The sequence below is a fragment of the Elephas maximus genome, chromosome 12 (genome assembly GCF_024166365.1).
Source record: "Elephas maximus indicus isolate mEleMax1 chromosome 12, mEleMax1 primary haplotype, whole genome shotgun sequence".
NCBI classification, from domain to species: Eukaryota; Metazoa; Chordata; class Mammalia; order Proboscidea; family Elephantidae; genus Elephas; species Elephas maximus.
Genome location: NC_064830.1, coordinates 92,001,983 through 92,025,613, shown reverse-complemented (window position 1 = coordinate 92,025,613; position 23,631 = coordinate 92,001,983). Strand labels below are relative to the sequence as shown.

The 23,631-nt window shown below is 53.0% G+C and overlaps 3 protein-coding genes and 1 long non-coding RNA gene across 11 annotated transcripts; 1 reads left to right on the top strand and 3 right to left on the bottom strand.

Moving 5' to 3' along the window:
* Positions 1–3,114: 3,114 nt before the first annotated feature.
* On the bottom strand, positions 3,115–5,799 carry MOSPD3 (motile sperm domain containing 3). Of its 3 annotated transcripts, none has more exons than XM_049904183.1 (6): positions 5,716–5,799; positions 4,968–5,235; positions 4,707–4,782; positions 4,234–4,463; positions 3,476–3,640; positions 3,115–3,357 (listed from the first exon to the last, which is right to left on the bottom strand). In XM_049904183.1, the coding sequence occupies exons 2-6, from the start codon at positions 5,170–5,172 to the stop codon at positions 3,326–3,328; spliced, it is 708 nt and encodes a 235-aa protein (XP_049760140.1). In that variant the 5' UTR covers positions 5,173–5,235; positions 5,716–5,799; the 3' UTR covers positions 3,115–3,325. The 3 variants fall into 3 exon arrangements, with proteins under 3 accessions (XP_049760140.1, XP_049760141.1, XP_049760139.1); XM_049904184.1 differs by having other exon boundaries at positions 5,731–5,778; XM_049904182.1 differs by lacking the exon at positions 5,716–5,799 and adding an exon at positions 5,625–5,715.
* On the top strand, positions 5,759–9,648 carry LOC126087120 (uncharacterized). The gene is made up of 3 exons (XR_007519647.1): positions 5,759–6,129; positions 7,736–7,809; positions 9,568–9,648. It is a non-coding gene; the product is annotated as an uncharacterized LOC126087120 (long non-coding RNA).
* On the bottom strand, positions 7,180–12,953 carry PCOLCE (procollagen C-endopeptidase enhancer). Of its 2 annotated transcripts, XM_049904179.1 has the most exons (10): positions 12,764–12,953; positions 11,811–11,919; positions 11,142–11,400; positions 10,851–10,925; positions 10,155–10,279; positions 9,583–9,719; positions 9,008–9,276; positions 8,698–8,775; positions 8,395–8,565; positions 7,180–8,266 (listed from the first exon to the last, which is right to left on the bottom strand). In XM_049904179.1, exons 1-10 carry the CDS (start codon positions 12,856–12,858, stop codon positions 8,100–8,102), a joined length of 1,485 nt encoding a protein of 494 aa, XP_049760136.1. In that variant the 5' UTR covers positions 12,859–12,953; the 3' UTR covers positions 7,180–8,099. The 2 variants fall into 2 exon arrangements, with proteins under 2 accessions (XP_049760136.1, XP_049760137.1); XM_049904180.1 differs by lacking the exon at positions 10,851–10,925 and having other exon boundaries at positions 7,182–8,266; positions 12,764–12,952.
* Positions 12,954–13,056: 103 nt separating this feature from the next.
* Positions 13,057–23,607, bottom strand: FBXO24 (F-box protein 24). Of its 5 annotated transcripts, none has more exons than XM_049903777.1 (10): positions 23,251–23,607; positions 21,606–21,704; positions 21,327–21,510; positions 20,134–20,372; positions 19,678–19,912; positions 18,842–19,000; positions 18,462–18,583; positions 18,085–18,216; positions 15,293–15,463; positions 13,057–14,976 (listed from the first exon to the last, which is right to left on the bottom strand). In XM_049903777.1, the coding sequence occupies exons 1-10, from the start codon at positions 23,287–23,289 to the stop codon at positions 14,614–14,616; spliced, it is 1,743 nt and encodes a 580-aa protein (XP_049759734.1). In that variant the 5' UTR covers positions 23,290–23,607; the 3' UTR covers positions 13,057–14,613. The 5 variants fall into 5 exon arrangements, with proteins under 5 accessions (XP_049759734.1, XP_049759736.1, XP_049759739.1 ...); XM_049903779.1 differs by having other exon boundaries at positions 18,462–18,514; XM_049903782.1 differs by lacking the exon at positions 23,251–23,607 and adding an exon at positions 21,947–23,225.
* Positions 23,608–23,631: the final 24 nt, after the last annotated feature.

Below are 23,631 nucleotides of genomic sequence, written 5' to 3'. Positions count from 1 at the left end.
CTGCAGAAGGAATGCAGCCCTGCTGACACCTTGGTTTTACCATCATGAGACGAATTTTGAACTTTTGACCTCCAGAATTGTAAGAGAATAAATTTGTGTTGTCTTAAGACACTAAAACAATTTGTGGCAATTTGTTACAGCAGCAACTGGAAACTAACATACTTCCACTTCAACTGCTGTAAACTCAGTATTATTTTCTACAAAATTCACCTTAAACCATATGACTCAATAATCCCAGTCCTAGGTACATACCCAGAAGAAGCGAAACAAGAACACAAACGGAAACCTGGACACCAATGTTCACTGCAGCCCTTTTCACAATAGCCAAAATGTGGAAACAACTGAAATGTCCATCAGCAGGTGAATGGATAAACAAAATGTGACACATGCATACAATGAGATATTTGTTGTTATTGCCTTCTAGTCAATTCTGGCTCATGGCGACCCCATGTGTGCAGAGTGGAACTGCTCCGTGGAGTTTTCAAAGCTGTGACCTTTTGGAAGTACATCACCAGAACGGTCTTCTGGGTACGTTTGAACGGCCAGGCTTTCAGCTAGTAGTCGAGTGCTTACGGAGAAATGAAGTCCTGATGCACGCCACAACATGGATGAATCTTGAAAATATGCTGGGCGAACTAAGTCAGTCTCAAAAGGGCAAATAGTTTATGTTATGGATTGAATTGTGTACTCCAAAAATATGTGTTGTAAATCCTACTATACCTGTGGTTATAATCCCCTTTGGGAATAGGGTTTTCTTTGATATGTTAATAGGAAGTATTAGTATAAGGTGTGTCTTAAATCAATCTCTTCTGAGGTATAAAACAGCAGATTAAGCAAGCAGCAAAAAAGCACAGGTGGGGGAAAATAGATGCCACGCCACATGATATCTCCAAGGAACCAAGAAACTGAAGCCAAAAAGAGACAAGGGCATTCCCCTAGAACCAACAGAGAGAGAAAGACTTCCCCTAGAGCCATTGCCTTGAATTAGGACTTCTAGCCTCCTAACCACCACTCATTTGTCAGTTGGTCATACTGTAGTGGCTTGCATGTTTGTTGTGATGCTGGAAGCTATGCCACTAGTATTTCAAATACCAGCAGGGTCACCCATAGTGGACAGGTCTCAGCGGCACTTCCATACTAAGACCGACTAGCAAGAAGGTGATCTATTTCATAAAAAAATTGGCCAGTGAAAACCTTATGAATAGCGCAAAACATTGATATAGTGCCTGAAGATGAGCCCCTCAGGTTGCAAGGCACTCAAAATACGACTGGGGAAGAGCTGCCTCTTCAAACTACAGTTGACTTTAATGACAAGCATAAAGTCAAGCTTTTGGGACCTTTATTTGCTGATGTGGCAGCATGACTCGACGACAATGTTTTGTTTTGTTTTTCCAGAAGAACGAACAAATCTGTCTTGGAAGAATTACAGCCAGAGTGCTCCTTAAAAGCAAGAATGGCGAGACTTCGTCTCACTTACTTTGGGCATGTTATCAGGAGGGGATAGTTCCCTGGAGGATATCATGCTTTGTGAAGTAGAGGGTCAGTGAAAAAGAAGATCCTCAACAAGGTGGATTGACACAGCGGCTGCAATGATGCGCTCAAACATAGCAAAGATTGTGAGGATGGTACAGGACCAGCCAGTGTTTCATTCTGTTGTACAGAGGGTTGCTGTGAGTCAGAACTGACTTGATGGCACCTAACAACAATAACAACAGCCTCCTATACTGTGAAAATAAATTGTTTGTTAAAGCCACCCACTTGTGGTATTTCTGTTATAGCAGCACTAGATGACTGAGACACTATATGAACTTACTTATATGAAATAAGCAAATATACAGAAACCAAATTATTAGTGGTTATCAGGGGTGAGGGAGAGGGGAAGTTTTAGTTTTTGCTTAGGGGACATTGAGTTTACGTTAATGGAGGTGGAATAACTTGGAAAAGGATAGCAAAAATGGTTTCACAACTTGAAGAATGTAATCAATGTCACTGAATTATACATGTAGAAAGCGTTGGGGAGAAAATTTACCTTAAAAAAAGTCTGTGTCTCAAGCCTCTCCCACCTGCATAGCTGCCCCCTCATGGTTATATCTCAGCAAGTGCTCCTGGCCCCAGCAGCAAGGCCTTTCCATAGCAAATGCTAGCAGGGACATTAACCTGTTTGATACCTCGAATGAATTTTTGGGACCTGGGCACAGCCAGCTCATCATGAATAGTTATCACCTACACACAGGTTATTTGGTGAAAGGGGCTTTCTGGCCATGGTGAGAGCCCTTCCCATACTCTTAGACACAAACTACAGACCCCTTTCTCTGCAGGCTACTGGGGCCACACCCCACTGGGGCTAGCCTAGGGTGTGGGAGGAACAAGACTCCTGGGGCAGTGGGGCAGGTCCCAAGGCCTCCAAAGTAAAGCTGGAACCACTGATAACCTTCCAGTGGCATAACAAACTGGGTCTGTCTTAAAATGATCTTGCTCTTTCCCTCCAACAGACAATCTGCTCAGGGTCACTGGCTCCCCTTCTTCTTTTCCTCCCCCTTGTCCTGCATCTGCCTGAGGGCAGGTGGGCTGGAAGCCTGCCTTTTGAGGAATCTATTCTATTTCCCTGCTGGGTGAAGGCGAAATTATGTCGGGCAATGCCATTTTCCCCCATCTTGGCAGAGACCTTCGTGTTTCTGATCTGTTGGAGTTGAAGTCTTAAAAAAGAGATTAAATACAAACAACGAGGCAAAAAGGCAGGAAAGGATTCTAGGGGATAGTAAGCATCCAGGCAACGCTGGCAAGGGGCTCAAGAAGGTAAAACTTGAGTTCTACAGCAGGCAGGGGCCAGGTGGTATTTTTGTTTGTTTCTTTCTTAGATATGTTGGTTTAGGGATAGGAGCGTATTTTAGAGCTAAAGGCGATCTTAAGAATGAACTTACCCAATTTCCTCATTTTAGAGGTAAACATTGAAGCTCTGAGAAATGAAATGACTTGCTGAAGGTCACACAGTTTTCCCAGGGCTGGACCAGCACTAGACCCCAGGTGCTCATCCCCTGGGAACCAGAGTGGGAAGAACCGGAGGATGTCTGGGTGCCAAGAAAGAAGGGGAAAGAAAGGGGCATGTTCCCGACATTTCTCACTTTAGTTTTAAAATTTATTCAACTTGGAAAATGAGTACAAATCCCTGGGTATTTTGCCGGGGGCGGGGGCGGGGGCGGCCGGAGCGCCGGAGGAGAGACAAGAAGGAGAGAGAAGTGAGTAGGAGTTGGGGCAAGTCTGAGCATCACAGTGGCTGTCTCAAGTCCCTCCCCAGGGAGGCTGGGGTGGAGGCTGAGCAGGGAACTTAGGTCCGGAGGAACACCATGGTGAGGAGGCCTGGAGAGGGGAGAACGCAAGAGCAAAGTCAAGTGAGCAGCCTGGTGATATCAGCCCTCCCCCGGCCCTGGGTCCTCTTTCTCTGAGGCCTCGATCCCCGAGTCACTACTGTACTCACCCAAGACATAGGCTGCCACCAATTTCTGTCCCAGGGAGACATGCAGGACTTGTGGCAGCTGGCTGCCAAGTTCATCCTGGAGTGGGAGCAGCAGGAATGCCACAGAAACGACACCCGCCAGCAAGAAGAGGAGGAAGGAGCTGGTGGCCAGTTGTGGCTGGGCATCTGGGAAACAAGGTTCATCAGAACTTCCAGCCCCCATTCCTGTCCAACCCCAGGCCTGACCCAAGGTCCCACGGAGCAGGCTGAAGATGGAGGGTGGATCCACTTTTTATTGCCTGTCCAGGCCACTTTGTGCATACTCTCCCTCCCTGGAGCCTCTGTCCCCATAGCCTCAAGAAACCCTCTTCCTCTGGCCCCTCAGCAATCTTTTTTTCTTCGCTCTGCCTTGACTAGTCTTCTGTGTACCTATCTGACAGGCAGGAACCTCCCTCTATCTCCCATATGCTGCACACATCTTGATACAACATAATTGGTCCATACGTGTTTCTGATTGAACTGACCTCAGCGGGGACATGATAGGAACTACTAAAGTTAGAGCTAAGGAAGAACTTCTCTAAGTAAAAGCCAGAAACCAGAGAAACTGCTAAGTCTTTTCCTTCTAACCTGACAGAAAAAATATCAACACACAAGGAATGTTTCCACCCAAAGGCAAAGACTGAACCACAACATGGCTTCAAATCCAGTCCAGGTCATCTGGAGGCCCATCCTAGTTCCTCCCTCCCTACAGTATTCAAGAATCCCCATCCCCAACTCACTCTCCTGGAAGTGTCTGGCCGAGGGTGGTGGTGTCCAGGCAGGAGGCCCTGGGTGGGGGGCTGAGTCCTGCTGTGCCTGAAGCTTGAGGGGGTAGGCTGGAGCTTTCAGAACCGAGGGGACGTCCTTGCGCCCTACCACTCGGCCGTCAGCTCCCTCCTCAAACAGCTCAATGCGGAAGCGGTCCTGGACGTCATAGTGGCTGGGAATGGGGGCCACATGGCGAATCACACTGATTCAAGGTAGGAGAAAGGCCCATTGAGAAGAAGTGAGTGAGAGGCAATGCCCCCAGTGGATCCAGGCCCCAAAGCTTCTCCTCACCCTCCCAGGAGCCTTTTCCTCAGGGATGCAGACAGAAGGCGGGGAAAAGAGGTTGAAGAGGACCAGGTTTTAGACTTAAGACAATGGCACGGTAATACAGATAAAAGTGGCAGTGGCCCTGGTTTCCAGAAGCCTCCCCCACCCCAAAACTCACATATCAATGCAGGACTGAGGCTTCACATATCCTTCTGCGTCAAACACTGTGTATTTGGCAGGTGCTGTGCAGAGGACTAAGGGGTAAGGACACAGAAAGAAACCTACTATTGCTTCACAGACAAGCCGTCCTGCGGAGGAATACTAGAGTTCACCTTGCTCTTCACCCCAGGTCTGGATGTGACTCCTCCAGCCCACACGGCCCCCCAACGCCCTGCCACCCGTCCCCAAATCCCTAGCCTGAGACCGCCCACCCTTTTACCTCGGAAGCGAAGCGCAGCTCCCGTGGGATTATAGAGGGTCAGCAGTTGTCGGGGTCCGCTCCGCTGGTCCGCCCTGAATACTAGATCCGGGGGAAAAACAAGGACCGGGACAACGGGTCCCAAGGGAGGAGGGGCGCCCCGGGACCCCGGCCCAGGGGCCCCCGGACCCACCAGCTCCTGGTCCTGGGGCGCCCCACGGCGCATGCAGGCTCTGGGCGGTCGGACATCCGAGGGCAGAGCTCAGGGGACAGGGACTGGAGTCCAGAGCTGGGGGGCGAAGGGGGCGAGAGGGGACAGGATGAGATCGTGGGGCGGGGTCTGGGCTGATGCCGCCGCCGCCGCCACCGCCTCGGAACTCCGCTAGATGGGCCTCTAGTAGACTCAGACCCAGGTGCCCCAAACCGTTGCCGTTTCCAACTCTGCACTAGGTCCCTTTAGACCCCGCCCCTATGTCCCATCTAGCTGTTCACGCCCACCCGGCTAAACCCTGCCCCTGGCTTCTCTTCAGGCCCGGCTCACCATCTCCATAAATCCCGCCCCTCGTCAGGCCCCGCCCCTTCCGGGTGTACCGGGCCACCCCCCCCTTCCGCCGGACTGCGCCTGCTCCAGCGGCCTCTTCTGGAGCCGCCTTTTACGCCTCCTGTTCTCTCGAACACCTGTATCTGTGTCTCCGATCCCTCCCTGAGCGCGGGCAGGACCTCCTTAGTCCTTTCGCCTCCGAACAGCCGCTGGTGGTATTATTCTTGCCTTTTGTCACAGCACCTGCCAATCAACTTGTGGCCGGACCCAGGATGCCATCTTCCCAAGAGTCCTCCCTCTGGCGCCTGTGATTGGCTCGACCCGAGTGATGTCACCGTTTTACAGGCGTCTCTGGTTTAGAGTGCGCCTGCCCTGTAGTATGCGGGAGAAGGCGGGGCTGGGAGCTGGGCTTTTGTTCCTTCCTCCCCAGTCTGAGACGGCCGAAAATACTACATCTCACACAAGGAAGCACTCTTACTCCCACTCCAATTCAGGGCTCACCCTAGAAGCCTCTGCAGCAACCAAAGCCTGTTTTCTAAAGTACTGGTTGGAGGTAAGGAGCCCTGGTGGTGCAACGATTAAGGTCGGCGGTTCGAACCCACCCAGCGGCTCCTCGGGAGAAAGACCTGGAGATCTGTTCCGGTAAAGATTACAGCCTTGGAAGCCCTGTGGGGCAGTTCTAGTCTGTCACACAGGGTCGCTATGAGTCGGAATCTACTAGGCAGCGTACAACAGCAGCTGGAGGTTGCTTCCAGCTGGGATTGGGATCTTAGCCCAGGACTCTTCTGTTTCCTTCCTTCCTGCACAGGCCTGGGAAACCACATTTGCACAGAGTATTAAGAATTACCAAACCCTGCCAATTACATCATCCCAGCAAATCTTCAGCTTCATTGTTACTCCCCTTTTTTCAGATGAGGAAACAGCCTCAGCAAGGTGGTAAATCTCACCCTATAGTCAGTTAGCAGTGGAGCCAACACAAGTTGATCTTAGAGCCTTTCCTGACTGACCATCCTATCAAATGTGGAATCCCCCCTTCGTTCTATCCCCTTACCATGCTTTATTTTTCTAATAGCACTGTTTGGCATCGTATGTTTTTTTCTCTCCTCCAGTGGAATGTACTCCCCACAAGAACAGGGACTGTATTGTGTTGTACTTATAGCACCTAAAACTGTGTCTGAATTTGGAAGATCCTCAAGAATTATTTTAGGAACGAAGAGTGAATAGGGTAAACTTTGAGCAGAGATCTGATTGAAGTTAGGAAGCAAGCCATGGAGATATTTATGGAAGATAATTCCAGATAGAGAAAACGGCAAAGGCAATGAGCCCTGAAGCAGAGGTGTACATGTTCAAGGAACAGTGAGGAGGCCAGTGTGGCTAGAACAGAGGGCACAAGGGAGACAAAAGTAAGAGATGAGGGAGGAGGGAGAGTACGGATCACCTAGAGCCATATAGGAAACCCTGGTGGCATAGTGGTTAAGTGCTGCAGCTGCTAACCTAAGGGGCAGTTCTACTCTCCTATAGGGTCGCTATGAGTCGAAATCGACTCAAGGGCAACGGGTTTTTTTTTTAGAACCATATACGCCTCACTTTAGATTTTATTCTGAGACAGATGGGAAACCATGGGAAAGTTTGTTTTTTTTTTTTAATTTTTATTGTGCTTTAAGTGAAAGTTTACAAATCAAGTCAGTCTCTCACACAAAAACTTACATACACCTTGCTACATACTCCCAATTCCTCTCCCCCTAATGACACAGCCTGCTGCCTCCCTTCACTGTCTCTTTTCATGTCCATTTTGCCAGCTTCTTCCCCCCTTTACCCTCTCATTTCCCCTCCAGACAGGAGATGCCAACATAGTCTCAAGTGTCCACCTGATCCAAGAAGCTCACTCCTTAACCAGCATCCCTTTCCGTCCCATTGTCCAGTCCAATCCCTGTCTGAAGAGTTGGCTTTGGGAATGGTTCCTGTCCTGGGCCAACAGAAGGTCTGGTGGCCATAACCACTGGGGTCCTTCTAGTCTCAGTCAGACCATTAATCTGGTCTTTTTACTAGAATTTGGGGTCTGCATCCCACTGCTCTCCTGCTCCCTCAGGGGTTGTTGTGTTCCCTGTCTGGGCAGTCATTGGTTATAGTTGGGCACCATCTAGTTCTTCTGTCTCAGGCTGATGTAGTGTCGTTTATGTCGTTTATGTGGCCCTTTCTGTTTCTTGGGCTCGTAATTACATTCTGTCCTTGGTGTTCTTTGTTCCAGGTGGGTTGAGACCAATTGATGCATCTTAGATGGCTGCTTGCTAGCGTTTGAGACCCCAGAAGCCACTCTCCAAAGTGGGATGCAGAATGTTTTATTAATAGATTTTATTATGCCAGTTGACTTAGATGTCCCCTGAAACCATGGTCCATGGGAAAGTTTTGAGCCTAAGCATGACAAGACCTGAATTACATTTAAAAAACATTATTCTTTATAGTAAACATAGTTGAATGAATGAATGAAAAAATATCTCCAAGATGGGCCCCAAAACCATAGAAATGGAGATCCTACACCAGCCTTAGTCAAGAAATATTTATTTGGATGAGAAAGGGGGCCGAGAGCCAGAGGCCTGAGGCTGGCCTAGGTCTCAAGCCTCGGATCCAGCAGCCATCACAGGCTGGGAGGAGCACCTCCTCTTGCTTAGGTTAGTGAGGATCTGGTTCTGGTTGGGCCGGTAGAGAACCACGAAGCTCTCTGGAGGAAGAACTGGACCTCTGTTCTCTTCCACTTGACCCATCAACAGATAACTGGCCCCTGGGGGAGGGAGAAGGGATTGAGAGCTCATGTGACTAAGACCTTGTCGATACATCTCCTCATCCCATCACTCCTATCGTTTTCATGTAGCTAAGTCCCCTCTCCCCATTTTCCCACATTTCCTTTACCTTTCTTCATGGGGGGACACTGCCTGCAGGGCACGTAAAGCTTCAGGGGTGTATCAGTGGGTGGAGAGGGCAGGTCCAGGTTTCCGGTTTTATAAGCATCAATGAGACTGACAGTGACAGTGAGGCCCTCGCCTGGACCCCGCACCATGGACTTCACTGTTGCTGTCACCACTGTAGGAAAGTAGGGGTGAGGTGAGAAGGAGACAAGAGGCCTGGACTGGAGCCAGAAGAAGGGGTGGGTTTGGGGACAGGAGGGGGTTAGAGGAGCTGGAAGAGCGGGGTAGGGGGGCTGGGGCTTCTTACCCAAGCTGCTGGCACAGAAGTTGCTCTGCAAGGTGCCTGTCCGCCGGCACTGCTTTGGGCAAGGGGTGCCGGGAGCATCTAGGAGTGAGGGGAGGCTGTTTGTGGAGGGTGGCCTACCCAGGAGTTGCACTTTCCCATGGCGGCCTCATAGATTTGAGTTTGTTCCAAGCCCTATCCAATTCTGGGTCCCAGCACCCAGCACCAGCTATGGTGCAGGGAAGGCAGGCATCAGAGAGTGTTGTTTCAGTGCGTGAATGAATGAATGAGCCCACTTTAAAACAGCTCCCTTCCGCCCGCTTCTTAGACTCACCGGGGCCTACCGGCGTCAACTCTGCCTCAGGCGAGGCCTTTGGTTTCTCCCCAGGTGGGAGTCGGGGCTTAGTGGGGGGCTTGACTTTGGGCCCAGCTCCTGGCTTGGGGCTGGGGCCAGGCTGCCGCTCCTCTCCCGGGCTCCCGGCCGGCCCTGCTTCGGCGGCACCCCGAGGCAGGGCTCTGTAGGAGGCTGAGAAGCCATCTGCTGTGACGCTGAGGTCAGAGACGAACTGGACGAGGAGCTCGTTCCCGTCGGAGGAGATGGGGCTGCGGAGGGAGGGCAATGGGGGGGTCAAAGCTGGCCACGCACCCCGCCCTCAGCCCGGTGGCCTTTAACCTCTCTGCCTGAGCCCCACTGCCCTCTCGACCTGCCCACCCCAGACCTGGCACTCAGCCTCTACTGCCTGCCCCCTACCTGCTCGGCTCGGGCGTTTGGGGTGGGGCGAGGCTGGTCGGGTCCCGCCCCTTCAGCTAGGCCCCGCCCCTCCCAACAGCGGCACTGTCCCCCTCTCTGGTGTCTGGTGAAGTGGTGACGCCCAGACCCCGCTGCCCACCCAGGTCCTGCCCCCTCACCCGGGGACCTTGTCGCCGCAGAACTTCCCCAGCCTCTTGGCGTCGTCGCTCACGGCTCCGTTGAACACGCTGACCGAGTCGTAGCGGCAGTAGGTGTCCGGCTCCAGGTCAAACTTACCGAAGGTCAGCGAGATCACCTGGCGGCAGAGAGAGGCCCAGGCTGCGCCGCGGGACCGGAGCGGCCCTGAGGGCGCCCAAGTCCTGCACCCCTTACCTCCTCCGCCCCGCCGCGGCCTCCTGGACGCTTGCAGCAGCCTCCGCTGTCACTTCCAGCATCCACTGAGTTCCGCCTTAATGCATTCACACCACCGCTCGAAGAATCACGCGCCCTCAAAACCATGCAGTGTCGTCCTCCCCGTCCACCGTCCCCCCGCCCCCCAGAATCAGCATCTTGTACCTCGCTCTCCTAAGACTCATCACAGTTGTAATTTTATATTTTTCGTTTCTGTGCAAACAAGGTCTGGGTCTCTGTCTTGCTTCCCACCACGGAAAGTCCAGTGTTTGGGGACATAGTAGATGCTCAATAAATCTTTGTTGGTCCCCGAGGGCAGCTCGGGCGGTGGGGTGGATACCTGGTCCGGAGGTGCGATGATATGCCAGGAACAGCTGATGCCCGGGGGGTAATCGGATTCCGGCCAGTTGGGCGTAGTCAGGGTTCCCTGGGCCTTCTCCATCCGCCCCCCGCAAAATTGGTGCTCTGGGGAGGGGAGAGAGGAGCGGGGGTGGGGGGCGGTAGAGACCCTCGGTCAGCTGGAGGAGAGCTCTAAGGCTGGGAGTCCGTGCAGGAAGCTCGGATGTCTGGGTCTCAGGAGGAGGGGAAGAAAAGGGGGGAGGAGGGGGAGTTAGCAGAGAGGGGGGTGGGAGGAACCAGGCTCTGGGAAGTCTTGGACCTCCGGGTGCCCAGGCAGGCGGTAGACCAGAGAAGGGGAATTGGCTGGGGACGCTCCCTTCTTGCCCCTCCCCCTGACCCGCAGCCACACCGCTCCTCTTCCCCTGGGAGATCCCATCTCCCCGGCCCGGCGGAAAAGTCCCTGTTTGCAGGCTGAAGAGCCCCCACGCTGTGAGGGAGCCCTCGATCAAATGAGGGTGCCCTGAAACATTTGAAGGGAGACTTCTGCCGCCAGGAGGAGTGATGGGACCGCAATCGGGAGCCCAGGGCTGGGTGTAAGGGGCACCGGGTCGGGGGAACTTAATCCTCCAGCCCTGGGGTGCCCCCTCACGCCCGTCTAAAGGAGCCCGATTGCGGACGGGGGCGGGCAGTTACTCACCGTCCCAGTAACCCCAGGCCGCCCATTCCACCCGCGGGTCGGTGACCCATTTTCGCCTCGCGCCTGGGGGGGGGCCTGGAAGAGGGGGTAGGTGGGAGCGGGAGGGGGGAGAGAAGACGGGGAGGAGGGACTGAAGGGGCAGTTAGTGAGGGAAAAGGGTAAGGGAGGTAATGGGGACCCTAGGCTCTTGAGCGCGGGGCTTGTCCTAGGGTTGAGGTTAAGGCTGGGGCGGGGCCTGAGCCGGGGGCGGGGCCAGGAGAGGGGGGAAGGCGGAGGTGAGGGAGGTCTCACCAGTGTCTGAGGTGGCCCTCCCGCTGTACCAGAGCAGGAAGCCTCGTCCTCCCGTGCCTTCGTCTGCAGTCATCCTCAGGGTCGCCTGGTTACCGGGGACGACTACTGGCGCCGGCCGGAAGGTCCCGCAGAAGCGTCCGAGCCGCTGGCCTGAGGTCCCAGCCCCAGCAAAGACCTCCAGGGCATCATAGCGACAGGCGGGGTGCAGCTCCAGGTCAAAGACTCGGAAGGAGAGGGACACAGTCTGGGCCTTAGGGACCTGACAGCGGGACAAGGGTGGGGAACCCCCAAAGTCAGGCTACACACAACTCAGGCAGAGGACGTCTCCCCTTCCCCAAGCGTTTCCTACAGTGACGTGGGCCTGAACGGGAAAGGGGCAGCGTGAGACCCCACTGGGAAAAGAGCAGAAGGGCTGGGCTCTGCAGCCCAGCTTGTGCAGGGGACAAGACCTGTCGTCTTTGGGAAGAACTTAGGGCAGGAAAGAAATCGAGAATGGAGACTCAGGATTTAAGATGGGTGTCCTGTGAGGTGCGTGATTGTTGGGACTGATGCCACCAGTGATGAATCAGAGGGGAAACTTCCTCAGGTGGGGAAAGTGCTTCCTTTGCCTGCCTGGACCCAGGCCTTGGAGGCTTCGTAAGCGGCTAGTGACCAGAGGGAACTTCTCACCGTTATTGTCCAGATGCACTCCTTATTGGGGGGGTAAAGGTTGGGGAAACCTTCGCTTGCCACGTAACCTGACTCCCCAGTCACTTCCCCTCCACAGAGGAACACAGGTCTGGAGAATGGAAGAGGGATCAGTCATGAGTACTGGAGTAGGAGAGAGGACCAGGAGCCAGGGGATCAGGGGGAAAGGCCTAAGGGATCTGGGGTAGCACAGCCAGACAAGAAGGGACTGGGCTGGGAAACACTCCAACAGGGAATAAGGAAAAAGTGGGACCATCAACTCAAGCATCCCTCCAACCCCCCAGAGTCCCCACCCCCACTCCAACTGGAATTCCCGGAATCCTCCTCAGCCCTCCTTCCTCACTCTCCCTCCTCACCCTGCCTGGCAATGGGGACAGCAGCCGCCTAACTACTTCCAGATGTGGACACAGCCACGAGGCGAGGCAGTGGGGGGGAAGGGGCGGAGAGATGAAGGAAGCAGCAGCAATGGGCCTCAAATTGAACCTGGACATCAGGTTCCTTGAGCTCCCAACCACTGTCCTGCTCCTAGTCCAGCTAACTACTTGAGTATGTGACTCCCAAGTCTCCCACTCGCCCTCTTGCCCCATCTTCTTCCCAACAATATTCTAATTCCCTCCTGGAATCCAGATGTCCAGCTACCAAGCACGTTCGAAGTCTTGGCTCGCTCAAGTTCCATTGGGGACCAAGGATTGGGCAGATGGGGAGACCTAGGGGGCAGAGGATGATGGATAGAAGAATGGGGAGCAGTAGTAGACTGCAAAAGACATAGTGATCTTGCAGCAGAGAGGAAGGACTTGGGACCCAAAGAGGGGTGGGGGCTGTGAGCAATCGGGGGGGGGGGGTACTGTGTTAGCAAAAGAATCTAAAAGATCCCAAAGAAATAACCCCCCAGGGTCAGGGCTTTTGAAGCTTACTGGAGCTATCAAGAGACCTACCTGGTATAGTTGGGGGTCTGGCCCTGGGCGAGGGGTAGCAGGGCCCAGGCAGTGAGGAGCGGCCCCAGGAAGGAGGCCGTGGCAGCAGGCAGCATGGCGGGGGGGCAGAGGCTCTGGGGTCCTCAGGACAGAGGCAGCAGCTGAGTTTAGCAGCGGCAGCAGCAGCAGGATAATCAGTGCCAGATGAGGCAGCCTCGGGTGTGTGGGCGTGGGGACTGGCCAGTGGGGCGGATGGGGGAGGCGGGACAGAGAGAGCAAAGCTGGGGCAGTGGCGAGTCCAGGGGCCTCTCTAGGTCTAGGACACATGTTTTCCTTTTATTTTATTGTGCTTTAGATGAAGGTTTACAGAGCAAACTAGTTTCTCATTAAACAATTAATATACATATTGTTCTGTCACATTGGCTGCCAACCCTGCAACGTGTCAACACCCCCTTCTCAACCTTGGGTTCCCCATTTCCATTTGTCCAGCTTTCCTGTCCCCTCGTGCCTTCTCGTCCTTGACCCTGGGCTGGTGTGCCCATTTAGTCATTTAGTCTCGTATACATGGTTCAGCTACATTTATTATTGTTTTATGGGCCTGTCTAATCTTTGGCTGAAGGGTGAACCTCAGGAGTGACTTCAGTACTGGGTTAAAAGGGTGTCCAAGAGCCTAGCTCTCAGGTTTCTCCAGTCTCTGTCAGATTAGCAAGTCTGGTCTTTTTCTGTAGGCCACATATTGACCTAAGTCAGGGGTGGAACAGTGGGAGAACATCAGGCCATCAACCAGAACCCAGGCATCTAGTAATGACAGCTCGAACCCCACTCCGTCTGGTGTCCAAGCATCCTGCAAAGGCAGCCTCTGGTCTTTCCCCAGGACTCTCCAGCCCACCCCTGATCCTCCCCACTCCCTGCTTCCTTGGATTTCCATCCTCTTACTCTCTTCCTGACCATTCCCTGTCCTTATTTTCCACTTCAAGTTCCTGTCTTTTCTCCATCTCTGATGATTTTTTTCCTCCCAAATATGTGAAGGTACAAGAGTGGGTAGGGAGGCATGGTATGAATGTGGATAATTAGTGTCCCTCCTATTAAAATTTAAAAGTGGTAAACTGAGTCTGCTTTTCTCACCCAGGTCAGCCACAGGGATGGAGGAAAGGAGAGGCTACTTGAGGGTAGCTGAGGAAGAGGAGGGTGGAGACCAAAGAAGAAGCAACTGTCTGTGCAACACCAGAAGGGAGCAGAAAGTAAGGGAAAAGGACATGTGAGACCAGAGCTGGGAAATAACAGGAGGGGTGGAGGAGGAAGGGGAGGTTGACTTCACAGGAATGAAGGGAAATGGGTAGGAAGATTTCCAAAGTCAGAAGAAAGTGGCTTCCTCAAGATGGGGATAAGTCTGACAGAGGATCTAAGCGGCGAAGCAGGTAGTGTATGTTGGCTGGGTTGTTCTAGAAGGTGGGGCTAGGATTTCCAAGCAGAAAAGACTGGGTCAAGTCTTGAGAGTAGGTAGGCAGGGGAAGGCAAGCTGAAGAACTCAGGTGCTGCCAGCTTAGCAGCAACTGAAAGCTGAGCCACTTCTGTTCATGTTCCTGCCAGCCCTGCCGCCCCGCCCCATTTCACTTCCAGGGCCCAGGGTTCCAAACTGGGCCTCACTTCAGCCTTTTATTCTATTTGTCCATCAAATCTCTTGTCCATGATAGCCAGGTTGGGGGCCCCTCCTGGGCAGCCCCCTGAACATTTTATAAAACAGTTTCCTGCCCTACCCCTGTGTCCCCCTCCCCATGTACACACAGTGTTTATTGCTACCACTCCATCTCTCCTTAGCCCCTGGCCCAGGGCCAGACTTTCCCTCCAGGGGTCAGGCTAGGAGAGAAGGGTCAGCTCTCAGGGGCCGGGGGGCCTGGGCCAACCCCTCCAGTGGCCCTCTGCAGCATGTCCAGGGCCTCCCAGAAGAAATCCTTCTGTGCAGCCATCAAGGGCATCCAGCCCACGATCTCCTTCATCTTCTCCATGCGGTCCTGCAATGTGGGGCAACTGTGGATCTGGCTGAGGTACTCCTCACAGGCCCGGGCCGCCCCCCTAGGGTCCTGGGGTAGCCCAGCCCCCAGGCTGAGCTCAGGGGTCCCCACCACCCTGCTGGCTGGTAGGTCCCGATAGGCGAGATGGTGCTCGATGTCGTGGCTGGACAGCATGTAGAGGCACTCTCTGGTGGAGCAGAGGGAGCAGGCACACAGAGGGACCTGGGAGGAGAAAGGGGCATGGCTGAGTGGGGCCCTTCCTAAAGGGGTTCCCAAGACTCCCTGGCTATTCAGAATTGTTGTGTTCCTCCCTCTCAAACCAGCCCTGAGTCGGCAAGTGAGCTGAGCTGACTGCTGGCTAAGCCCTGGGGTTGTATAAGGTCAGAGAGAGCTGGGAGCCATGGTGCCTGGCAGGAAAGGGAGACAGGGTGGTACTGGGGAAATGGGGCCCCTGGGTCCTTGGAGGAGCCCCAACTACAGCCCTGTGGACTACCTGGCTCTACTGCTCCTGCCCTCCCTGGTTGCCTGATCGCCTGACCTTGACGTGGAGCTTGACGAAGGAGGCACTCCCCTTAGGCCAGCCAGGGAGGCGGCCTCCAGCCCCACAGCCGCAGCCCAGCAGCTCCTTGCTGAAGTCCGAGCCCTGGCTCAGTACCAGGGAGTGGTTGAGACCGCACCATAGGGCAATGGGCCGTTGCAGATAAGGTACCTGAGGACACAGAGCCAGGGTCCCTGAAGGCGAACACCAAGGGACTGGGGGCCCAGGTCAGGGAAGGTTGACAGGAAGGCTCAAGGAAGAGTGTAAACTAGGGAGAGAAGAAACGGGATTAAGCACCCCACTCCCATGCAGTCGCCTTGCTGACTGCAGATGGGCAGGAATGTCTCCTTCTTGGTACTCCACTCCTGCAGCCCCTAACGGTCTAATCAATGGGGTCGATCCAGCATTTCTGTTGGTACCTCATTTTCGCTCCCCAGAAAAATAGGCCCCGAGGCCAGGGGCTGCTATCTACTCCCTCATCCTCACCTGCCTGTGCCCACTGAGTCCAGCCTCTCATTCGGCCTGCCAGGTTCAGGGGGAAGACATTTACTTCCTCTTCTCAAGGGTTAAAACCCCCACCATGTGTAATTCTGGAGCCCTGGTGGTGCAGTGGTTAAGAGCTTGGTTGCTAACCAAAACGCAAGCAGTTCGAATCTACCACCTGTCCCTTGGAAACGCTATAGGGCAGTTCTACTCTGTCCCAATGGGTTGCTATGAGTCGGAATTGACTTGACGGCAACGAGTTTGGTTTGGTTTTATGGGTGCGATTCCAGGTCTAGTGCCCAAAGGACTTTTCTCCCATTTATTCCCCCTTTCCCCTCTAGCATTTCTAATTTGTCGTGTGACTACCTTCAAAAATGGTTACCCTGCCCATAAAGCAAAAGGAGACTAAAGGGGCACAACAGCCCAGGGGTAGAGGCTGGAAGGCAAGAGGGGACAGGAAAGCTGGTAGTAGGGAACCCAAGGTCGAGAGGGCAGAGTGCTGACATGTCATGGGGTTGTTAACCAACGTCGTAAAACAATGTACTAACAGTTTAATGAGAAACTAGTTTGTTCTGTAAACCTTCATCTACAGTACAATTAAAAAAAAAAAAAAAAGGCTACCCTATTTCGGAAAAAAAAAAAGGAAAGTCTACCTGACTCTTGCTGCTAACTGTATGACCAGCGTAAGTTTGGCCACATTTTTGCTCCTTATCATATCCAGTCTTTCCTGCACCTTCTGGGATCTGCCTCCTCTTCCTACTACACTACTGACATGCTCTCTCCAAAAACCAAACCAAATCCCCTGCCGCCGAGTTGATTCTGACTTACAGTGACCCTACAGACAGAGTACAACTGCCCCAAAGGGTTTTCAAGACTGTAAATCTTTATGGAAGCAGACTACCACATATTTCCCCTATGCAGCCACTGCTGGTTTTGAACCGCCGACCTTTGGTTTAGCAGCTGAGTGCTTTAACCACTGCGCAACCAGGGCTTCTTGCTCTCTCCAAAGACATTCCCAAATCCCAGGGCCTCTCCTGCATGCTCATTCTCCTGAAACTGTTAGTGTTTAGCTTTTAGCTAAGTAACTCATGGTCATTAAAGAAAAATTATATTGGCAAGCAAAAATTTCAAAACTCTTTTTCACTGTTTCCTATGCAAATCTATAAATAATAGGTTTTTAAACAAAAGTGCACTCGTACTATGTAAGCCATTTTGTAAACAGTTTTGTCACCTAAAAACAAGACACGAACATCTTTCCATGTCAGTAAATATACTCCCACAGGACCACTGTCATCATTAACCGTCCCCTCGTGTTTGAGGGGCATGCCTCCCGTCTCAAGGACAACTCCTCTTCATTCCTCCTGCTTGCAGTGGTGGCTGCTCCCCAGGGTCTGCCCCTCTATCTCTACTTTAGTCATTTCAACCGTGTTCCAACGTGGATTCTAACTGTCAGCTATGCATTTCCACTTTAGCGTTTTACTATCACTGGAAGAAGTCCAAATCACTCTCCTTCTCTTTCCTCAAGCCAGCCTCCCTTTCCAACTCACTTTTGTGGGCAATACTATCTTTCTTCATGGCTCCTTCCAGAACCATGCTTGTTATACTCCCACTCCTCTTCACATCTAATGAGTCACCAGGGCCTATTTGTTTTCTTTTAAAAATCTCATGTATCCATTCCTTTCCATTCTCACTGCCACTGTACTAGTCCCAGGCCCTTGTCTCAAGTGCTACCATCACTCAACAGTCTCCTAGTAGGCTTCCCACTCCGCTGGCCTCCTGAGCACTACTGCCGGGCAACCTGTCCTTGATCGCCCTCTAGGGGGTGCCTTTTCCTGCTGCAGAAGCTGCAATGACTCCCAAATGTCTAGTCCTCCAGGCTCCCACCCACCTAGACAATCCCACTTCTCTCTGACTCCCAATACACCTTCTCTGCCATAGTCAGGCCAGTCTTTTCACTGTCCCACATATGTGCAGGCTTTGTTCCTATCCCCAAGTGAATCCGATTCTAACCCACCAGCCTGTTCACATCTCACCTCTTCTAGTTCCTCCAGCCCAGCTAGGCCCCCCCCTCCTCACTAAATTCCTATTACACCTAGAGTACGTACTGCCCAGAATGACACTGAATTCTACCTCACGGTGTCCACCCTGGTAAGACACGTAACAGTATCACAGGTATTACGTACTGACTGGCTTCATTTCCCTAGAGAGTAGAAAGCAGATTCTCTGGAAATTGGAGCAGTGGAGAGATCCAGGGGTTAGGGAACGGGAGGAAGGCAGGGAGGATGAGAGGTGCTGGGGAACAATCTCACCTGAGTGGGCTCCCCTCGGTCCATTTTGTCCCCTGTTCCCAGCTGCCCATATCTGTTATTTCCCTGCATGAAGATTCGGCCAAATTCATCTACCAGGCCAAGGTGATTGTAGCCAAGAGCACAGAATAGGATCTAGGAGGTAAGACAGAAGGGTGAGTTCCTCCAGAGGAACTCTGAGGCCCACCCAGAATCCCCCAACAGATAACCTTCCACTTCCAGCTGATCTCTTTTGTTCTTGCTTCCACCTCACCCCTCTCCCTGAATCCCCTGTCCCTCCATGTGGGCTTGTTTGGTTCCTGCCCCTATTTCAGGCTCTTGGTAACTTCCAATCCCTAAAGCCCCCCGCTTTGGTCTGCCCCTTCCCTCCAGGACCCTACCTTGGCAGGCAGTGACAGAGCAAGTGGCATCTGCTGGTCCAGGGGGTCAAAGGCTTGAAGAGTCCCAAAGAGATCACGATACACCCCTGGGGTATGCACTTCAGAATACACTCCCCCCTGGTCTGGGGGGTCGGGAACCCTCAGCTCAGCAGCTTTGGGCACCAGTTTCCTAGGGATAAGTCTCCACCTGGGATGAGAGCTGCAAGATCCAGGGAGCCTCACACCCACCAGAAATGCGTCAGCTATATCTGGGAACCTGAACATACCTTTTCATTAGGACACCCTAAGGGGTTTACTATAGGGCTAGAATACGGAGAAGGGTGTCAGTCTTCAGAGGGTTTGTCCACTACTGGGATCTTTAGAAGGGAGGTGGTTCTCACCCGTGATGTAGAGGGTACTGCTCTGGTTGGAAGCCATGCAGGCCACACGCAGGTGAGGCAGGCAACGGGATACCTTCCTTAGGGCCAGCTGGACTGTGTAGGAACGTGGCTGATCCAGCTGGGTTTCATTCACTACCAACGAGTAGATCTTTCCTTCCTCTGTGGGGTGCGAGGAGCCAGACAATTATGTGATGGAAGGGGACCCTCCAATATCAACTTCCCAATTGACTCCCTAAGCCATATATAATAAAAACACTTACTGCCTGGAGTCAAGTTAGAAGAAAAGGGGTAGAGATGAAATAGAAGAATCGTGACCTTGGGTTCCCCTGACTCCAGCCCCTTACCACCAAAAGCAAATCAGGGAAGTACTTCAGCATGAGATGGAGAAAAAATCTAGCAGTCAGATTTAAAAGAATCCAATGAGTGTTGGCAAGTATAATGTTTGAGAATTTAGATCCCTACCTGGCATTGAGAAGTCCAGAGGGAATCAGGCTTGGGGGTATGGTCAAGTTTAGAGGCACACATTAGAAAAGTGGGGACAGTTTGGGGTATAAAGTGAGGTGCCTGGCATCCAGGTTGGGGAGATTAAGAATTTCAAAAACCAGGCATTCACTAGAGCAGTGGTGTCCAAACTATTTTTTGGCAGCAAGGCCCTTTATTCATATGAAATATCAGGCAGAATCCTAGACTAGGAGGCAGCTAAAAGTAGATATGGTTTGAATCCAGGATGAGGTGGTGCGCAGAGCCCTGTCTGGGAGGCTTCCCTCCCCACCCCCTGCAACAGATCCTGAAGAATCTGCAGGAAACAATTTGAAAACCACTGCTTTAGGCCACACCTGTGAGGAGCAGCAGAGCCCGTTGAGTCTCCTGACCAACTAGCACAATCTGTTTGAAGCTCATGGAGTGGTGGAAGGTCATCTTAAAGACACGCTGCCCACTGGACTGCAGATAGACTTCCACACAGTCACAGGCCCGGCTGCCAGTTGAGCCTACCACTCCCAGCTGCTCCCGAGTGGCCAACACATAGAGGTATTTACGGTAAACTGTGTCACATCTTGGGTCCGAGGCAAACTGTGGGAAAAGATAAGGGTATCTGGGACCTAAGGCCTTGGAGGGGATGATGCTGGGGTAACTGGATCCTGGGTGGGGAGATGAGATACTTGGGTCCAGAGTTGGGAAATGAAGACTTGTTTTCACATTCCTAGTACGGGAGGGCAGATGTCCCAAGAGGTGTGAGCCCTGGCTTCCTGGAGGAGGGATGGGTTCTCAGCTGCCAGGGTTCTGCTACTCACATCCTTGGCTCCCCGACACAACACAACATAGCGGCAGGCCCGCTTCCACTGGATCTGGCCAAGGGTAGAGGACACCAGGGCATTTTTGAGGAAGAAGAGGGTCCCCGCATAGTCAAGAATGAAGACGTGGTCCTTGGTGGGCAAGAAGCGGCGGTAGCCATGGGCTAACAGGGGTGCCACGCTCTTGCTGAGACAGCGGCGGCGGCCCCCAAATGCCTGGAAATACAGGCCCTTTGTGTCTGGAGGAGGGAAGGAGATGAAAGGTTCAAAGGGTGGGGATGACACAAGGGAGGTAAGTCAGAGCTTAGGCAAACAAGATTTCTCAGGCACCCTAGTGTCTCGTTCTTCTCCATTCCCAGGATTAGGGAACAGACCCCTTCCAATGGAGGTATGGAAAGCTTAGAAGATAATCAAGTATAGCCCCTGTCTGAATTTTAGTTCTCTACCCCACCTCAGCCCAGGGCCATACACATGCTTCTAAGTGAGCACTTCTTTGGTCCAAACTTTTACCAGAGACATAAAGAGAAATATAAGAATAAATACACAGACAAGACGCAGGAAGACGAGTGAAAGAGAATAACTAAGGCCAGTATCCCTCCATCACCACCCACCCCCCCAGCTCTGAATCTGCTATGTGGAGGCCCTCCTTGGGAGGGGAAGGGGTTTAGAGCATGGTTCTCAACCTGGGGGTGATTTTTGACCCTTAGGGGCCATTTAGCTGTCACAACCAGGGGAAATGCTACTGGCATCTAGTGCGTAGAGGCCAGGAACGCTGCTAAACATCGTATAATGCATAGGACAGCCCCCACCACCCCAAATAAAGACTTGTTTGGTCCAAAATGTCAACAGTTTCAAGGTTGAGAAACCCTGGCTTAGACGAGGGGGGAAATCTCCAGGTTTGGGAGTGGGGGATGTCTCTTGGGTAAAATTTGGAAGACCGTTTCTACATGGAGGGAGACTTGTTAGACCCACTAGTAATGGGGGCTCTGTGTGGGGCGTCTCTCAAGGGTGGCTCTAGGGACTTGGAGGGAGTACTCAATGGAGTATGCTTGAGTCTAAAAAATCTTCTCCTGAGAAAAGCTCTGGAAGGTTGGCTGAGAGTGCTGAGGTCATCAGACAACTTTAGAGAGCAGGAAGGATCCCAGAATAAGGTAGGACAAAGACAAGAACTGGAGGTTCTGGGGAAGGTGTACAGTTGAGAATGGCAGCTCTCTTCCAGGGCCGGACCCCAGAACCCTGCTCTCGTAGGCGGGGGCTGAGCCTGCGACAGATGCGCCTCCACACGCCCTCTGCGTCACACACTTCGTGGAAGTAGCGGCAGGTCTGGCCTAGGGCGACTACATCTCTGACTGGGAGGAATGAGATGATATGCTCCACCTGGCGGGCAGGAGGGAGGAGGCAGGGGTTACTGGGCCCTCCTTCTTGTCAGGCCCCCAGTCCTTTATTTTCAGTACCTTCTCCCAAAGACTCACCAGCTCTGGGGGGAACAAGTGAACAGAAATAGGGTTCCTTCTCCCCTTCTTCTCTTCACCCCCAGGCTCTGGGCCACATGAAGGGCAGCTCCGCTTTACCTACCCATGGAGAAGGGGCAGTATAGGGGTTCCATGAGAGTCATGCCTCCTTCTCTCCCTTCTCTCAGCCTGTCTTTCACTAACTCTGGTCTTAGGGCTCATAGCTCTGACTTCCAACCCATCTCTTTCTCCAGGTACATCAATCACCCTTCCCTGTCTGCCTTGTTCCAACTTCTCCAAATATGCCCTCCCTGTGATCACTTGCTGCCATCTCCCTGTCCTTCCTTTGCCTGGCCCCTCACCCTGAGCCCCTCCTCCTGTCCTTGTCCACACAGCCGGGTGAATTTTTGCAGCTTCCGTCTCCTGCTTCTCCTCACCATCCTGACTGCCCCTTCCCTGGTCCTGCCCTCATCTCTCCAGGCCCCTTGGGCCCCTGTACTCAGCTTCCTGGTTCCCGTTCCCACTGTCTTTCCCACACCATGTCCCCTGCCTGGGCTTGGAGGACCTCTGGGGCCTCTCTGCATCCTAGACCCCTCCCCCCATGGAGTCTGGGACAAACAAACCTCTCTGTGACCTCACTGTCTAGCCACTGTGACCTATTTCCTCAATTATGCCCCCAGATTATATCTCATAGACAGCTCCTGGGTTCTAGCTTAACTGTAGCCACCCAATGGCTCATGGGCATGCATTTTTACAGAAGAAATAAAGTGTGAACTACTGTAGATGAGGCCTTTTCTTTCAGGTAGAAGGAAGTTTGTCCACTTGAGGCCCTTTTAGCACTACCTCTGTAGAGAAACTCTGATGAATTCTTCATATACCAGAAGGCCAGGGCCTCCAGGAAATTTTTATCTCAAGAGGAAAAACTAAAACAACAATAACAAACAAACAACAAAGTCTAAACTCAACTTGGTAGGTGAGAAGGAAAGGTAGTCCTGCCTATGACCACCTATCTCATAGAAGCATGCAGCAGGTTAAAGTGGGGGCACAGACTCCTAACCAAAACCAAACCCAGTGCTGTCGAGTCAAGGATTAAGAGACCTGGCTTCTAATAAACAGCTTCTTGCTCTTGCTAACTCTTCAACTTCCCTCCGTCTGTTTCCTGACTAGTAACCCGAAAGCCTTCTTCTAGATGATGAGGTACTTCCTGGACTCTAAAATTCCCAGGTTTTGTCCCCACAATTCCTGACCAGGAACGAGGCGGCGGGGACGCGCCTCTGGTTAGGTTGGCAGGCGGGGTGGACCAGCCCGGGCTTGCGTACCCATTCGGCGGTTTCCCCATATCTCCTAACCCTCCACCTACAACCTCACTCCACCAGTGGGGCATCCATAGTCTTTGGGAAGCCGCCCCACCCGGTGATCCGGGACCCTCGCAGGCTTTCGCCTTGACAGCCAGAAATGGTCTCCGAGATGCTTTCGGCTGCAGCAAGTCCCCTGCGCACTGGCCTCAGCTGCTTATCTTGGCCCCTCGATCTCTCTCACGGCCTCCACACTGGCTGCCTCCCTAACACACTCGGCTCGCACACCCACTCCAGGCCCTGCACTGCTCCCAGCCGGCCGCAGGGCGCCCCGCCGTGCTCACGCTCTGTACCTCAAAGTTCTAGCTCACCCGCCTCCTCCTTAGCGAAGGGACCGCCTTCTCGCCCATGCTATTGGTAAGTAGAGCCGTCCCTCAGAGCAGAGGCCGTGTTCCCTCCGGAGGATCTAATTGGCCTTCTTGACAGTCACTCGCCTGTATCTGGATTGCGATTGGCCTTCGTGAGACGAGGCCTAGGTGCCGCCGGCTGGTGGTTTCTCGCGCTCTCCTGCCTTATACTTGAGAGACGGCGTTCCCGCCTCCTGCTTGGATCTGATTGGCTCCATCTCCAACCCTGAGCATTGTGATTGGGTGCGGCTGCGCGAGGCGGGTCAGCCTGGAGCGTCGGCCGTTGACTAGCGCCCCATTCTCTCCCCTCCTCTTCCCTCGCCGCACTTCAGCGCTGGAGTCTCC

Bases quoted from the DNA above. Each gene is read 5' to 3' on its own strand.
- MOSPD3 (XM_049904183.1), bottom strand. From the start codon at position 5,172: ATGCGCCGTGGGGCGCCCCAGGACCAGGAGCTGGTGGGTCCGGGGGCC. The intron at 4,783-4,967 runs GTAAAAGGGTGG...CTTACCCCTTAG, and splicing joins AGCTGCGCTTCGCTTCCGAG to TCCTCTGCACAGCACCTGCC. The intron at 3,358-3,475 runs GTGAGTACAGTA...TCCCCTCTCCAG, and splicing joins GGTGGCAGCCTATGTCTTGG to GCCTCCTCACCATGGTGTTC.
- PCOLCE (XM_049904179.1), bottom strand. From the start codon at position 12,858: ATGCTGCCTGCTGCCACGGCCTCCTTCCTGGGGCCGCTCCTCACTGCC. The intron at 11,920-12,763 runs GTAGGTCTCTTG...TCCATTCTCCAG, and splicing joins CAGACCCCCAACTATACCAG to ACCTGTGTTCCTCTGTGGAG. The intron at 9,277-9,582 runs GTGAGGGGGCAG...CTCCCTCCGCAG, and splicing joins TGCGGCGACAAGGTCCCCGG to CCCCATCTCCTCCGACGGGA.
- FBXO24 (XM_049903782.1), bottom strand. From the start codon at position 22,168: ATGCAGAGAGGCCCCAGAGGTCCTCCAAGCCCAGGCAGGGGACATGGT. The intron at 20,373-21,326 runs GTACACCTTCCC...TCCCTCCTCCAG, and splicing joins GAGAGCTGCCATTCTCAACT to ACACAAAGGGCCTGTATTTC. The intron at 19,913-20,133 runs GTGAGTAGCAGA...CTTTTCCCACAG, and splicing joins TGTGTCGGGGAGCCAAGGAT to TTTGCCTCGGACCCAAGATG.